The sequence below is a fragment of the Poecilia reticulata genome, chromosome 15 (genome assembly GCF_904066995.2).
Source record: "Poecilia reticulata chromosome 15, P_reticulata-male-v2, whole genome shotgun sequence".
Lineage (NCBI taxonomy): Eukaryota > Metazoa > Chordata > Actinopteri > Cyprinodontiformes > Poeciliidae > Poecilia > Poecilia reticulata.
In genome coordinates this window covers 2,382,289-2,397,171 of record NC_088844.1, presented here as the reverse complement: position 1 = coordinate 2,397,171, position 14,883 = coordinate 2,382,289, and the positions used below count along the sequence as shown (strand labels likewise).

Sequence of the window (14,883 nt, the reverse complement as noted above, 5' to 3'; positions counted from 1 at the left end):
CTAGAATCCATTCAAATGGTGAACAAAGTCATTAGTATGCTGAACATGAAACATGTCATTTAAAATTTAGAATAATTGCATTCAACTTTTGCAATTAAGATATTGCACATATCGATGATGTGAGGACAGGAGTCATTCGGTATATTGCTTAGTGTTAGTCAGGGTCTAATAAACCCAGACTCTAAACTACTGGGCTATAATTCCAGACAATGTGTGGTACAAACTCTGTGCATCGCCAAAGGAACACCCGAGCCTAAGTTAGAACTTGGGAAAGTAATTCCAATCACAATATATGATGCTTACTGTATCTTCTTGGCCTCTTAAAAGGGTCAGCAGACAGAAAATAAAATTAGACCAAAGCTTGTGTGCAAACAAGAGGATTCACTTCAACATAAACTGTATATGTGTCTCTGGTGAAATTTGGTTGAAACTAGAGCTGGGACTTTGACACATTAATTTTGATTGATAAATTACATAGATTTTTATGACACTTGCCATCATGTTGTTTTTTTATTTTTATTTTTTATTTTTTCAAATAAACGTCCAGAGCCAGAACTCTTGCTATGTGTTTCTGGTACATCTGTAAATCCAACGCACAAGCAACATCCACTTACTGGCAATGGATGACAAGTTAGCTACTCTTGGCCAACTTAGTTATTGCTTCAAAACGATCCGAGAGGACGCTAGAAAAGACAATTATTGTGTTCAAGTTGGACTAAAAGAAGTTAGCTTATCAGCAACACTTTTTAAGCCTAAAAAAGCATCTCAGTCCTAAACATGTGGCAACAGCACAGACGTCCCCAATGCTAACATCCATATTGCTAAAGAAGTTCCATAAATGATCATTAGATCCTGAAACACTGGAATGGGTAGAATCTGATGGTTGAATGTCCTAAATAACAGATTAAAAAACAATCATATTTGCTATTGAGCTCATATGTCTATTTATTCAGTAATTTAGCAGCACAAAGGGTGTTTCAACTGAAAATGTTTATTTTGTTGATGTATGATTTTTTTATTAAAATATGATTCATTTCGATTAATCAATTACAGAGCCTGCAATGAACTGGGTGGGTAGAGTTGCAATACTTCATAATAATATTACTCAAGTAAAAGTAAAAAGTACAATGCAGTACATGTACTCCTAAAAGTAAATTTATTTCTCTAAAAAGTTACTCAAGTAACTGAGTAAATGTAACTACCTGCTACACAAACTGCCCTGAACCCTCCGCCAGGTTTAAAGACATGAACAGTTCCTGACTGAGTGGTATAACATGACTGATAAAAACGAGTGATGACTCGCTCAGTGCTGCTCTTTTATTCATTGCCTAATTAAATCCTTCCAACAAAAAAGCCCAGCAGTGCTCATCAGACAAACTCGTTTTTTTTATCCCCTCAACTGCCTGTGACATTCAGCTGCCTCTTTTCATGATTTGAACTATCTGGGAGTGTTTATCTACTGCAGGATGCTCTCAGAAATCAGAATCCAAATGACACCCTTAACTATGTCAAAGGAAACCAGTACCTCATATGAAAGCACATGCTATGATCACGAAGAAATTCAGCTGGCTGTGTATGACTAGGAAGAAGAATTTAGTTGACTCACTGTCAGTGAATTTGCTTCAGACAAACAAATGTAGATCATTTGCATTCGAGATCCTTTATGCTGAAGCTAATTTTTGATGTAAATGAGCTTTGTTTTTCTGAACAATGTGTAGTGTCAGTAAATGCATCATTATTTACATATTCCAAATGACTTGCATGACTGAATTTATTTACAGTTACAAATAAGTTGGTATGTTTACTGCTAAAGAGACACTGAATTAGGTACAGTATTAGTCTGAATGTAGAACATACAAATGGAGGCTTTCTGCATTCCCATTAGAAAAAATCTGAAATCATTGGGAACAATTCTGTTCACTAGATGGCAGTGATGTGATTCTAATACAAAATCTTGTGTGTGTAGAATATGCATCAATCAGCATACGATGAAAACATATTCCACTTTGCCTCAAAATGTCTTCTGGTCTCATTGTAGCCACATTTGGTGAAATAAAATTTATTTGGATGTGTTACAGACAATCTTTAGAGCATTTTTTGGGGACCTTTATACTACTGACCAATAAAAATTGGAGCATGTTTATGTTCAGGGTCATTGTCCTGCTGGAAGGTGAACTCCCAGCCAAGTCTTAAAGGGGCAGTATCATGTAAAATCAACTTATTTTAGCTTTACATCATGTTATAATGTTATTCCCTCATCAAAAATATAATAACTGGAGTGTTGCTTTAATTCTTTCATGCATGTTTGAAAAATCCTTTAGTCCTTTAGTCTCCATGGCAACCATTCCGCTGTTCAAAAAGCCTGGGTGGACCTAGGCTTTTTGGTCCACCCAAAGGGTTTGAAGCTTCGTCTCAAAGCTTCGCCTTTGAGACAAAGCTTCTTCTCAGAACTGCAGTGTCCAAGTTCAGCTCCTCCACTCAGCTCCTTCAGACTACCCAGCAGCAATTAGCAAATGTGCACATGCTGAACTCATTATAGGAGCTACTTCTCAGTGAAAGACTGGTAAAAAAGTTTGTTTTAAAGGGTTAGCAGAGGAGTGATGTTGTGATGACTTCCTGACAGCGTTTTTTTAAAGAAGCAGAGACTCAATCTCAATGTGTTAAATATCAAAGTCAAATTTCTTTTGAGTCACATTTGACATATACAGCATTTTATAACAACTGAAGGTAACAGTTTCCCGATTGTGCTACAAAATGTTACCGAGTTTCTGAAAAAAATATATAATAATGCCCCTTTAAGTGCTACAAGAGTTTTTAAAAAAGCCAGACACACTTTAACTAATTAATTAATGGCCAGATGTTCCAGACCAAAAAGGATGTTGACTTTTATTTTTCAGCACACATTAAGTGCACATAATCACTTTTTTTGGTATTCACTGTATATATGTGAGAAAACACTTTGTCTTTGACAGATCCTTCAGGTGGAGGGTCATATGAGGAGATACTCTGACGTGCGGTCCACACAAACACCAGATTTTACAGATTATGTTCAGGCCCTGTGTAGCTCTGCTCCTCACCATATCTCATACATCTGAAACTCAGGAGCAGAGCCTCGGGCAAGAATGTTCCTTTCCTTTAAGTTCTGTCTGCCCGGCATTAAAATTGACAGACTCTGCAGAGTCCGGCTCCATTCAGGCATTTGTTATTCAATGATCTGTTACGTCATTTCAAACATTTTATATGGAACGATCTTACCTTTATTGTCTCTACATGCCACAGTTTATTATATGTAAGATTCCATGATTTTGAGTCTGGCATTATAGCTCATATGCTAATGTGGCTTTCAGGGGTTTGAAACTCAATGCATTTCTAGCCTTAAAATGAAAAGAAATGAAAAACATTTACTGCGTCAGGCTAGCAACCTCTCCAGGGTGAACCCCTCTCGCCTGGAACGTTAGCTGGAGATCGGCACCAGCAACCCTCCCTCCTCCACTAGGGACAAGGGTGTTAGAAAACGAATAGACGGAAAAATTTACCTTGAGGAATGTTCCACCAAGCTACTGCAGCTAGATTCCAGTTCTGCAGTGTGGTGAATGCTTATATCAATACTTGTTTGGCTTCTTGATCAAAATAGATCTGCTCTATTTTAAAACCTAAACACTTATCCTAGACTGAATTAAATACAGATTCTTTGACACCTCCATTCTGTTTTGAAAGAAGTGAAATGTCCCTTTTATTAAATCAGAACAGGTTAAACTATCCGAGAGCTCTTGTGCAGAAGTTGTTATGGAAGGAAGAAGAATGAAACTCAGGTATTTTCAATATCAGTGAAAGCTGAAGAGTAAGTGTCAAAGCTATGCTAACATACCTGCATAATCATAAGAAAGTAAGAAAGTTAGAATGGCAAAATTGCCAGACCAGCTACACTACGCCATAGAAAAGAATTAAGAATTAAAGGACATTCTGATTTTCCTTCACCTCTTGTAGACTTTTGTTGTAAATGTGTCTCAAATTGCTGACGGCCTCAATGGGATACATTAGTGTATGTACTAAATTATAAAACCCTAGAAGAAATTATAAGTCAATTAAGCTCCAGTTCCTGCTGTCTGGATGTCCTACCCACACATTTCTTTTAAGAAAGTTCTGCCTGTTGTTGCTACTGATCTGATCCAAACAGTGAACTCATCGCTCTCTTCAGGTGTTTTCCCCCAGGCTTTGAAAACAGCAGTTATCAAACCACTGATTAAAAAAGAACAATCTGGACAAATCCCTACTGCTGAATTACAGGCCGATCTCCAACCTCCCATTCATCAGCAAAATTATTGAAAAAGCAGTTTTTAAACAATTAAATAACTTCCTAACAATAATGAATCACTTTGACTCCTTCCAGTCTGGTTTTCGTGCTCACCACAGCACGGAGACGGCCCTTGTAAAAGTGTTCAATGACATCCATATAAATACAGACTGTGGGAGAACCACAGTGCTGGTTCTGTTGGACCTCAGTGCAGCTTTCGACACTGTTGACCACGACATTTTACTGAACCGGCTGGAGAGTTGGGTCGGACTCTCCGGTCCAGTGCTCAACTGGTTTGAATCTTACATAAAGAACAGAGATTTCTTTGTTTCAATCGGAAACTTCTCATCAGAAAGGTCAAAGGTCACATGTGGGGTACCCCAAGGTTCAATCCTAGGACCCCTTCTTTTCAATATTTATATTCTCCCACTGGCTAAGGTCATAACAGGACATAGGATTAGCTATCACAATTATGCGGATGATACACAGCTCCACATCACGATGTCACCAGGTGACTCTGAACCCATCCAATCACTGAATAGATGCTTAGAACAGATAAATGTGTGGATGTGCCAAAACTTTCTCCAGCTGAACAGAAACGAAACTGAAGTTATTATCTTTGGACCTAAAGAGGAGCGAACTACAATCAATGCACAGCTTCAGTTATTACAACTAAAAACCAGCGATCAGCCCGAAACCTGGGAGTAGTGATGACCTCTGACCTGAACCTTCAGAGCCACATTAAGACAGTCACAAAGTCGGCCTTCTATCACCTGAAGAACATCTCTAGGATTAGAGGACTGATGTCTCAGCACGATCTAGAGAAACTCATCCATGCATTTATCTTTAGCCGCATTGATTACTGCAACAGCGTCTTCACAGGTCTGACTAATCAATCAAACAGCTGCAGCTGATCCAGAAGCTGCTGCTGCTGTTCTCACTAAAACCAGGAAGATGGAGACATAACACCAGTTTTAAAGTCCCTACACTGGCTCCCTGTAGCTCAGAGAATAGACTTTAAAATACTGATGTTAGTTTATAAATCACTGAACGGTTTGGTACCACAATACCTTAAAGATCTGTTATTGTTGTACCAACCGTCTAGACCCCTCAGATCTACTGGTTCTGGTTCTGCTCTGCATCCCCAGAACCAGACGAGGAGAAGCAGCATTCAGTTTCTATGCACCACAGATTTGGAACAAACTTCCAGAAAACTGTAAAACAGCTGAAACACTGGGTGCTTTTAAATCTCAACTTAAAACCCACCTGTTTAGAGTTGCTTATGGCTAAATTAGGGTTAGAGTGCAGGTTTTGATGTCTTCCATGTTTTTATGTCTTTAATGTTTTTAATTTCTTTTTCTTTCTTTTCGATGTTTTAATGATGTAGTTTTTTGTTTGTTTTTTGTTTAATCTCTTTCTCACTGATTATTTCTGTTTTTATTTTAATGATGTAAAGCACTTTGAAATGCCTTGCTGCTGAAATGTGCTATACAAATAAAATTTGATTGATTGATTGATGTATCCCACTAATGCCGGATGATGCAAATTCTACACATTCCAAGATAATATTGGAAGCATTCTGCTGCCATCTAGCAGTCAGAGCTTCAACTAATTCAGCTAAATTTGCATACTAAATATTTAAATATACATTTACAGACCCATCTAATAAGTTAATATACTAGAAAAGCCCACAAGTTTTAGGAACGTTATCACTAAGTGAAACACATTACATAGATTAACTACACTCAGACCGGAGTTTGTAAGCCTGAATTTCTGTTAACTATGATGACTTTCCATGTACAGCTACTGAAAACATGACATTTAAAATGATCATATTACATGAGACAAATAAAACACTATGTCCACAAACAGAAATGCAGGCTTAATTAAATCTATGTTTAATACCTGTTTGAAGGTTGTTATTTTCAAAGGGTACTTTTAATCTGACAAACAAGAATGGCTCAATTGGTGTAGAACTATTTATTGAATCAAAGTCAAAGCACACAGCAGTTGTTAACCCAAATTTAACCTCACTAACCCTCCCCAACACAAATAACGAAGAATGTTTATTATATATATGTTGCACACAAAGTCTCAACTAGTTTATGAATTTCAGAGTTATGACCAATGACAGTTACTTATATGTTGGCCCACATTGACTGTGAGCCAACACACAATTTCATTACTATCCATCAGGACCTCAGAGGAAACACACCATTCGATTAAAGTCATAAAGGTGCAGATTCTTTACATTTTGTTATAATGAACCTATAAAATCAAATTTCTTCAGAGCAAATATGTTCAAACTCTCTGAAGCCGCCTCCTTCTTGATACATTCATATGAGAATATGATTTCCCATGCCACCAAATCAGAGAGACACAACAGCAGGAGATGTAAGGAGATGATGAATGATTTCATCAGTCAGCACTGAGCTCTCAAACCACTGAATGGTTGCTCTGCCACAGACCCATGAGCCTGACGCAAGTGGCTGGGCTGAGATAAGGGAATACCAACAGAGCCACACGCTGACAGACACTACAAGCACATTATGCATTTTGTGATGATGATCAAATGTGTTTGGTTTGTCTTTTGTTTGAGGACATGAAACAAGACATTGATGTAAGGGCAAAAATCACCTCATGCATTTGCAGGTTGGTGTTTGGGACCCTCATCTTGGCTTCTAGAAGATTGATGGGATTGGTCGTGTAGCTTTTCAAACTGCGACTTTCCTTCAGGTGGGCCTGGAGCTTCTCCCTGCGCCTCCTAAAGGATGATAAAACAAACAAAGAAACAAAAGAATTGAGAAATGATCATAAAAATCATTTGCAATTTGTGGTCTGCAATCTGATTTTGATTGCAGACCACAAGTTGCAAAGACAAGTATGGAAATCGAAACTATCATCCAGGAGCCAATAGCTGCTTCCTACTACTGTTGATGCACCTGTACAATCAGAAAGATATATCACCAATTCGGTTTCCACTAGATATTTGAATGAAGGACAGACTGAAATTTACCAGACAGAACAAAGAAAAGACCAGGACCTCTGGAGCAATGCTGGAGTAGAGCTAAATACAGCCCAGAATTGGTTTTGGATTTATTAAAACTTTACACAAAGAGGAAGGAAAAATGTTTATTTTAACTCCATTAAAATTACTGCAGATGTTTGAGGAAAATATGTAAGTTTTGCCTTTTTTTTTTTTTTATAAACTTTGTATAAAAAAGGTTAAACTGAAGCAACTGGGCCACCAAAATCACACAATAATCCAAAACTACTACAGTCTGGTTGAGAATTAAGTAAAGGAAAGACCTGGAAAAATGACTAGCGGTGTAATCGTGTAAATTTTATTATCACTAGATGGCAGTAGGTACAGAACATTTTACATTAAAACAAGAGAATTAGTGATACATGAATGTTACTATTCATGCATCACACACGACAGTGTTGTGGCTGTTCAGGTGTATTTTTGAAGTGGACATGTTAAGTGCAATTTGAAATAAGAAATGTAAAATATGATAAAAATAATTTTTTGTGTTTTATTCCTATTCAAGACACTTTGATAAGAATAACTATATATGTAATATAGGCGGCTACAGAGTATCTTTGTTTACATTTTTGATTGGTGGTGTGCCTAGTGATTTTTTTCAATTAAAACAATGTACCTTGGCTCAAAAAAGGTTGAAAAACACTGGCTAATAAGAATGATCGATCAGCCATTATTATCATGGAAATCCTCACTGCGCCGCGGATTCTGGCTGCGGGTTTTTCCTCTTCGTCTTCCTGCTCAAACCACAGCGCCGCTGCTGCTGCGCGCCCGCTTCGGATGTTATCAACCTAAGCTAAAAGCTAATTATGAAGTGAATGCTACCAGATGAAATTTGCATTAATTTCGCGATCTCACTGCTTCTGCAGCTGCTCCGTTCGCGCCGCTGCTCCTTTCCGCTTCTCTTTCACGGTTACTTACACAACTTTACTTCGTTTCTCAGCAACAAAATACAGCCCATCGTTATTTATTGAAGATTTTACATTTCCAAAAACACAGGAATCTAATGTTTTGTTTCGTTTTGTACGTTTGGAAGCTCATTCCCTCTCACATAATCGGAAAAACCGGGGAATGGCGGCGCTTTTGACATTCGGAAAAATATGGTTTACTAATTTCAGCATAACTCCGGTTATACTTGGCCTATTAACACAATTTAAAAACTGGTGTGTAGTTTATAATGTGCACTTTAAGCTCAGGTTGAACGTGAAACTGAGGGAGGCGGAGTCTTGCTGCTACGCCGTAACAAACTAGACGTTAAAAAGAGCTATAAGGCTTAGGATCCCTATGGTTTAACGGATCGATACTCGCGGATGAAAAATCAATATTTTCCGAGGGCGGAAAATATTGATATATATTGCCGAATCAATTTATTTATACAGCCCTATAAATGATAGTGAAATAAAATCCAGTCCAACATCTGGTTTGAGGTGATTCCTCTGGAACCTGTTGGAGGAAAAATATCCCAACTTCAGAAGATGAGCTTTTAACCTAAGAGAGCTCTGTGGATCCTCCTGTCAGTATGAGAGTCAGGATGAGGAGGCGCCATGTTAGGAAGAGAAGTGGAAGCTGCAGGATCTTCAGAACCAACAGGTCATGAGGCTGGGCTACTGATTATCCCTCTGTCTTGACACAGGATCAATAGAACCAGTTTAAAAGCTAAAATAAATGGTTATATGCCAGACATGGAAAACTGAGATGCACTCTATGCCATGATGTTCAGGATTTAGGTCTCATGGCATCTCAAGGTGTCAACATTGCAGCCAGTGGGCTGAAGGAGGAAATACAGCTATATTTTGTAGCAATTTAAGGGCTTCCTTAGCTTTTATCGCTTCGCAAAAAAATTAATCAGCACAGAAACTCCAAAGCAAACAAAGAAGCTATATATATATATATATATATTTTTTTTTTGTCATAGTACCCCCAAGAATTTAAAACTACTTTCACCCCTGGGTATCCCTGATAATGAGACACAGGAAGAAAATTTGTTTCCTCAGAAACGCTCTGCACAGAACACTCACTTCTTCATTAATTTTCCCCCAAGCATCAATTAAAAGAAATGGAAGAGAAGGAGTGTTTGAGTTCATGTGTCGCAACTTGACTTCGGATGATAATTTACGTTGCAATCTATTGAGTCAGGGCCATTTCTAAGACGTTATTTAATTAGAATCATTCAATCTCAATCCTCTCTCACGTTACAGGCGAACACGCCAAAAGACTAAAGTCGCTGACCGACAAACTGATTAGTTTAACCCTAACCTTGCGCAGGCGCAGCGCAGACCCTCATGATGAAAGGTCAAGAGATAATCATGTTAGAGGAAGTGGAATAATAAGACGTCGTGGCATGGAGGGGTGTAATCTGATTTCTTCTATTCATCTGAAAAAGATTCTTCTGGTTTGTTGCTCCAACCAGTGCACTTTACATGCTCTTAATTATTGTGACCGGCTGCCCAAGCTTGTGCAATTACAGTGTCCTGGAGGAAAATGCACAGAAACCCCGTGTATCACGACTTCATTATGTTGTGCCAGAGGTATGCTCATTATCAGATTCAGCCGATAAAGCCTCTACTGCCGCTGTCTGGGAGATTCTCTGCTGCGTGACAGCAGTGTAATGAAGTGTTTGCAAACAGCCTCATGGCAAGCTCCTGAGCTTTCCACCTCTGTGGCACTTTAATTATATCATGTCAGATGAATGCTGAAACATATGGAACACACTATGGAACTTTTGGAAAAGTTTTCACTGAAACAAGGAGCCATGTAGCCTTTCTAAAGTTCGGTCTAAACAAACCGAATGTCTCAGAATGCAAAACTTTGTGACGGATTCCTAAATTAGTCTAATCAATAGATTAGACAAAAAGGTGATGTGTCACTTTTTTGGGTGACACATCAAAAAGGTGTTACCCAATGTTTCTGTTTAGATTACTATTTTAAAAATGCTGGAATTAATTCAGTTTATTTGATAAGCAATCCAGAAATGTTGGATTTCAGGTTTTCTGTTGCTACAAAACCTTTTTAAAATTTGATTCTATGTAATAAATCAACACAAGACAGTGTGTAAATTGGAAGGTAGGTTTGGATTGTGTGCGTGTGCATGCGTGTGTTTGTGTATTGCGATAAAAGATGTATAATATACACAATTTCTCTACCCCATGATGGCTATGAAAATTGAATGTTTTATACATAGTTCATATATTGTCACCTTTGTAATGGCCAGAGTCACTATTTGACTAAATTTATTTAGGCAAAAAAAAAAATATATATATATATATAAATCCCCACCTCTTTCTTTCCAAAAGATCTTTTATGAAAAAACAAACAAATAAAAACACACTATTGGCAAAAAATAAATTCCGACATTAGGAAGGTGTCTTTAAGCCAGAATTTTCATTAAGGCTAACCCTAACCCATACAACAACGACTCAACATTTTCATCAACATTAGCTGTTTCTCTAGAGCAGTGGTGTTCAAAGTCGGTCCTCAAGGGCCAGCATCCTGCATGTTTTAGTTCTCTCCCTGTTGGTAGTAACAACCTTTTCAGCAAGAAAATGTTCCTCTTAGGCCTCTAACGAGCCATCATTTGATCAAGGTGCATTAAACCAGGGGGAGAACTAAAACATGCAGGATGCCGGGCCTCAAGGACAGACTTTGGACACCGCTGCTCTAGAGTTACCAAAGGCCTGTCTAGTTTTGTCTAATTTTGCCATTGCTCATCATCTCAGTCTACATGTCTTGGTAGGTATGCAGTTGTACCATATTCTTTCCATGCTGGATTAAACAACTTGAATTATTCAAAACATGAATTATGGGTAACACTTTATTTGAATGGGGGTGAATAAGACTGACATGACACTGTCATAAACATGACATAACACCTGTCATAAACATGAATAAGCCTTCATGAAAATTTATATTTAAGATCTGTGGACGTGATGCTAGCAAAGCTAGCTGTACAGATTGAGACAGATGTTGCATCTGTGATGAAAAAAAGTTGGCACTCATGTACTGAATTATTGTGTGGAGGTGTTGACTGAGGTGTCGCATATATGGGACAATGCTATGACCAAAGTCTGCATTGATATGACATTCAAGAACGATATTATTCTTCTGGATGGATTTTTTAATGATTAAATTTATTTCAGCTCCAAGTATTTAATATCTAGGTGTTTTATGGGAATGTGGATCTTTCAGATCAATTTGAGGAGCAATTTTGATAGGTAAAACTTTATTTTCTTGTGTCACGTAGCATGGGGTGCTGGTCTTGGTCTTGACTTGGTCTTGGGTAGGTGGTCTTGACTACAACTCTGCTACGTGGCTCCTTGGTTGCCTGTCCTCCCCCACCCACTTTCTTTCCATCCCCTTTCTGTTGGATTTCTTTAAAAATAAATGCCACTAGTGGGAAAAAAAAGTGAAGTTCATGCTATGTTAGGACAGAAGACAAGATGTTTTCATCCCTGAAATTATGATGCATAGAATCACATATCTAAGTCTAAACTATGCTACAGAGAGTAAACATAATAAAAACATGCTTTATCTGTGGCATTGTTCATTAAAATGGCACATTTCTAATGTATTAAAATTAAATATGATCGGCTGCATTACCTAGGGATTAGGTAATGCGTTTAGTAAGTACTTTTACTTTTAATACTTAAGTATTTTTAAAAGCCAATACTTTTTTACTTTTACTTAAGTACAAATGTTAATGTGGTAGTTTTACTTTTACTTGAGTACATTTTTGGCTGTGTATTTGTACTTTTACTTAAGTAAATTTTTTGAGTACTTTCTCCACCACTGAATATACTGTAGGTGGTCTCAGTTTATATCAAACTATTCAACAGACTTTTAAAGGCAATAGGTCACACTGAATTCTTTAGGGTCATTTGCTTTTCAATTGTGTTGGTCTGTCAAAAAAATCTCAATAAACAAATTAAACTGTTATTACATGACCTAACGAGGACAGGTTCAAAAGATCTGAATCATTTTGTATGGAACTGAAGAAAAGTCAACATCTTGAAACAGCTTAAGGTTTCAGTTGAATAAGAATGTTTGAAAGCAGCATAACTAACCAGTTTGTACAAAAAAAAATATTTTATCCATCATGCTAAGAAAACACATGAAAAAGCCATCATTTGATCCCTGCAGTTAAGTGGTACTAATTATGCCTCTTATCCTGTTATTTAATCTTGGAGCCATTTTGTGGAGCGATGTCTTATCAATAGATGGTGAGATAGAGAGCAGGTCCTGGGGCAGACACAAATCAGGATTTATGAAGTGAATCCTGCTAACTAAAGTTCTCATATGAATAAAAACGGATGAAGAGATGTGAAACTGTCTACATCACACACAGAACCAGAGCGAACCTTTTAAATGACAGATGGTTGTTGTGTAGCCTGGAATCTTGTAGCAAGATTATTTTTTAAATGTCTGAGATATCTTCTAATCTGGTTCTGTATGGATTATTAAACTGGAGTTTATCACTGATTGACTTTCATTGAATTCTTTTAGTTTTCCATTTGGCGTCATGCTTCCGTTACTGACATCCACGTTTTGCAATAATTTATGGGGTTTTGTTTGTAAAGCATGAAACATAAATATAGTTCACACTCGAGGTAACTAGTTTATTAATACTTTAATGTTTAAATAAACAATAAAAGATATGGTGGAATGAAGTACATAGCTGGACTGTATAAACATTCCATTATATTTGTTCAAGGAGTGTGTATGAGGTTAGGTTGACCAGTGAGTTAAAGAGGAGTTTAGTCAGGTTAATTTAACTTTTGCCACTTTTTAATTTTAAGCTGCACATAGAAAATATTTCAATTGCAGTTATAAAAAGTTTTAGTAAACTACATGAAGACTGATGAGAGATATCAAGCACTGAAGCATGGATGGCAGTTCCACAGTCGGAGTGTTAAACTCATTGTGCGTCTGTTGGCAGAGACACAAAAGGAATGAAAATTAGTCCGTCTCTGAATGCATGCACACTGCAAATTAAGGGGCACAGGCGAAGGCACGAACTGAAGAGTAAGCTGTCTTTTATTCAGTAGTATTTGTGTCAGAATCTTTTCTTGTTTGTGTGAATAAAAAAAAAAGAAACGTCGACTTCATCGTCATTCAGGTCGTTTGGAGTTGCTCCCCCACACCCTCCTCTTCTAGATCTGCATGCATCTTCTCGGCTGAACAGTCAACTTCCCAGACTCAATTATAGATTCATTGAGAGCGCCTGTCCATCATGTCTTGATCCGATTATCTTGTTGTCAGGCTGCTCACTCACTCACATCATTACAGTGGAAAACCTATGGAATTACAGTTCTATCTATCAGCCTGCTCCACAGTATTTATAATACTCTAACACAGTGGTACCCAACCCCCCAATTGGTACCGGGCCGTGCAAGAAATAATTAAATATATTTCCGTTTTAGGTATTATTTGAGTCTGGGGGATCTTTTATTTTCAAAATCCCTTAACCAGATTCTCTGGTTTACGTCTTGTGCGCCACCATTGAGCCCACAAGCAGCAAAATGAGTAAGAAACAGATCAGGTGTCTTAGGAAAGTTTCTTTGCAAAGGGGTAAAGGCCCAGAGAAGAGACAGGAGAATGGATTTATCCCGGACCGGTAGGTGAGTCCCACATTACAAGCCCGCTCTGCATGATATGGGGTGATTGACTCACTAATGAGGCAATGAAGAGACCAAGCAGGCTGTGCATAGAAGCAACACTTTGGGTGTTATTGTCTCCCATCACTCCCAGATGGGATCGTCTCATTGCAGAGAAACAAGCTGAGGGCTCCCATTAGTCGCTATCGTGAGTTAAAATTTTCACGAAAGTAAAATGTTTCGGCCGGTTTTGTTGCGCATCTGTATCTTATTTTGAAGGGATATGTAAACGTTACCATAGCGAATTGAGTCAGAGCGTTAGGGCAGTGGTCAAGAGGAGAGGAGTAGAGCTTGTGAGTCTGAAGTCTGGTTTACATGGCACGATTTAAGAATTGTCGGCCGATTCTCCAAATCTCTGTGACCACAGAGCTGATAAAAGTACAACAAGTTCGATTGGTTTGTGTGTCCAAGGCAGGAGCAACACACCACACACCAACTGATTCCACTCATAAACATCCCGGTTACAGAGGATAATCCAGTAAAATCCCCAACATAGCGGGAATTTAGAATAACCAAACACGGATGACGATATAGAAATAGTGATAGTTTGTGGACTCATTTTAAGTGATAAAAGACGTAACAAAAAGAAAAGACTTTGGATAAATGACGGCGGGAGCAGCCGCTCTATCTGCTACACTATGATTTGGAGGTAAGTTGTGTTTTTTCGTAGTTAACATTTTTAAAGGAATAAACATAACCACATATAATAAACATATATAATAACAACCTTTACATAAATAATAAACATTTCCACATATTATGTCCGATATCCACCAGACTCTCAGTTGCGCCATGTCAGTTGTTTGAGATTCCCCTCCATTCTTACGTCACCACGCTTTCTGATTGGCTACCTGTCACATTCAACTGGTTGCGTTCTCGCTCCCAGTCAGGGAAAA

The 14,883-nt window shown here is 38.0% G+C and overlaps 1 protein-coding gene across 1 annotated transcript in view; it reads right to left on the bottom strand.

Annotated features, from left to right (window-relative positions):
- nrg3a (neuregulin 3a) overlaps positions 1-14,883 on the bottom strand; it is a 555,594-nt gene that overhangs the window by 40,044 nt on the left and 500,667 nt on the right. Inside the window, exon 6 of the mRNA XM_008429015.3 lies at positions 6,932-7,058. Within this exon, the coding sequence (XP_008427237.1) occupies positions 6,932-7,058 (127 nt within the window). The remainder of the gene's footprint in view (positions 1-6,931; positions 7,059-14,883) is intronic.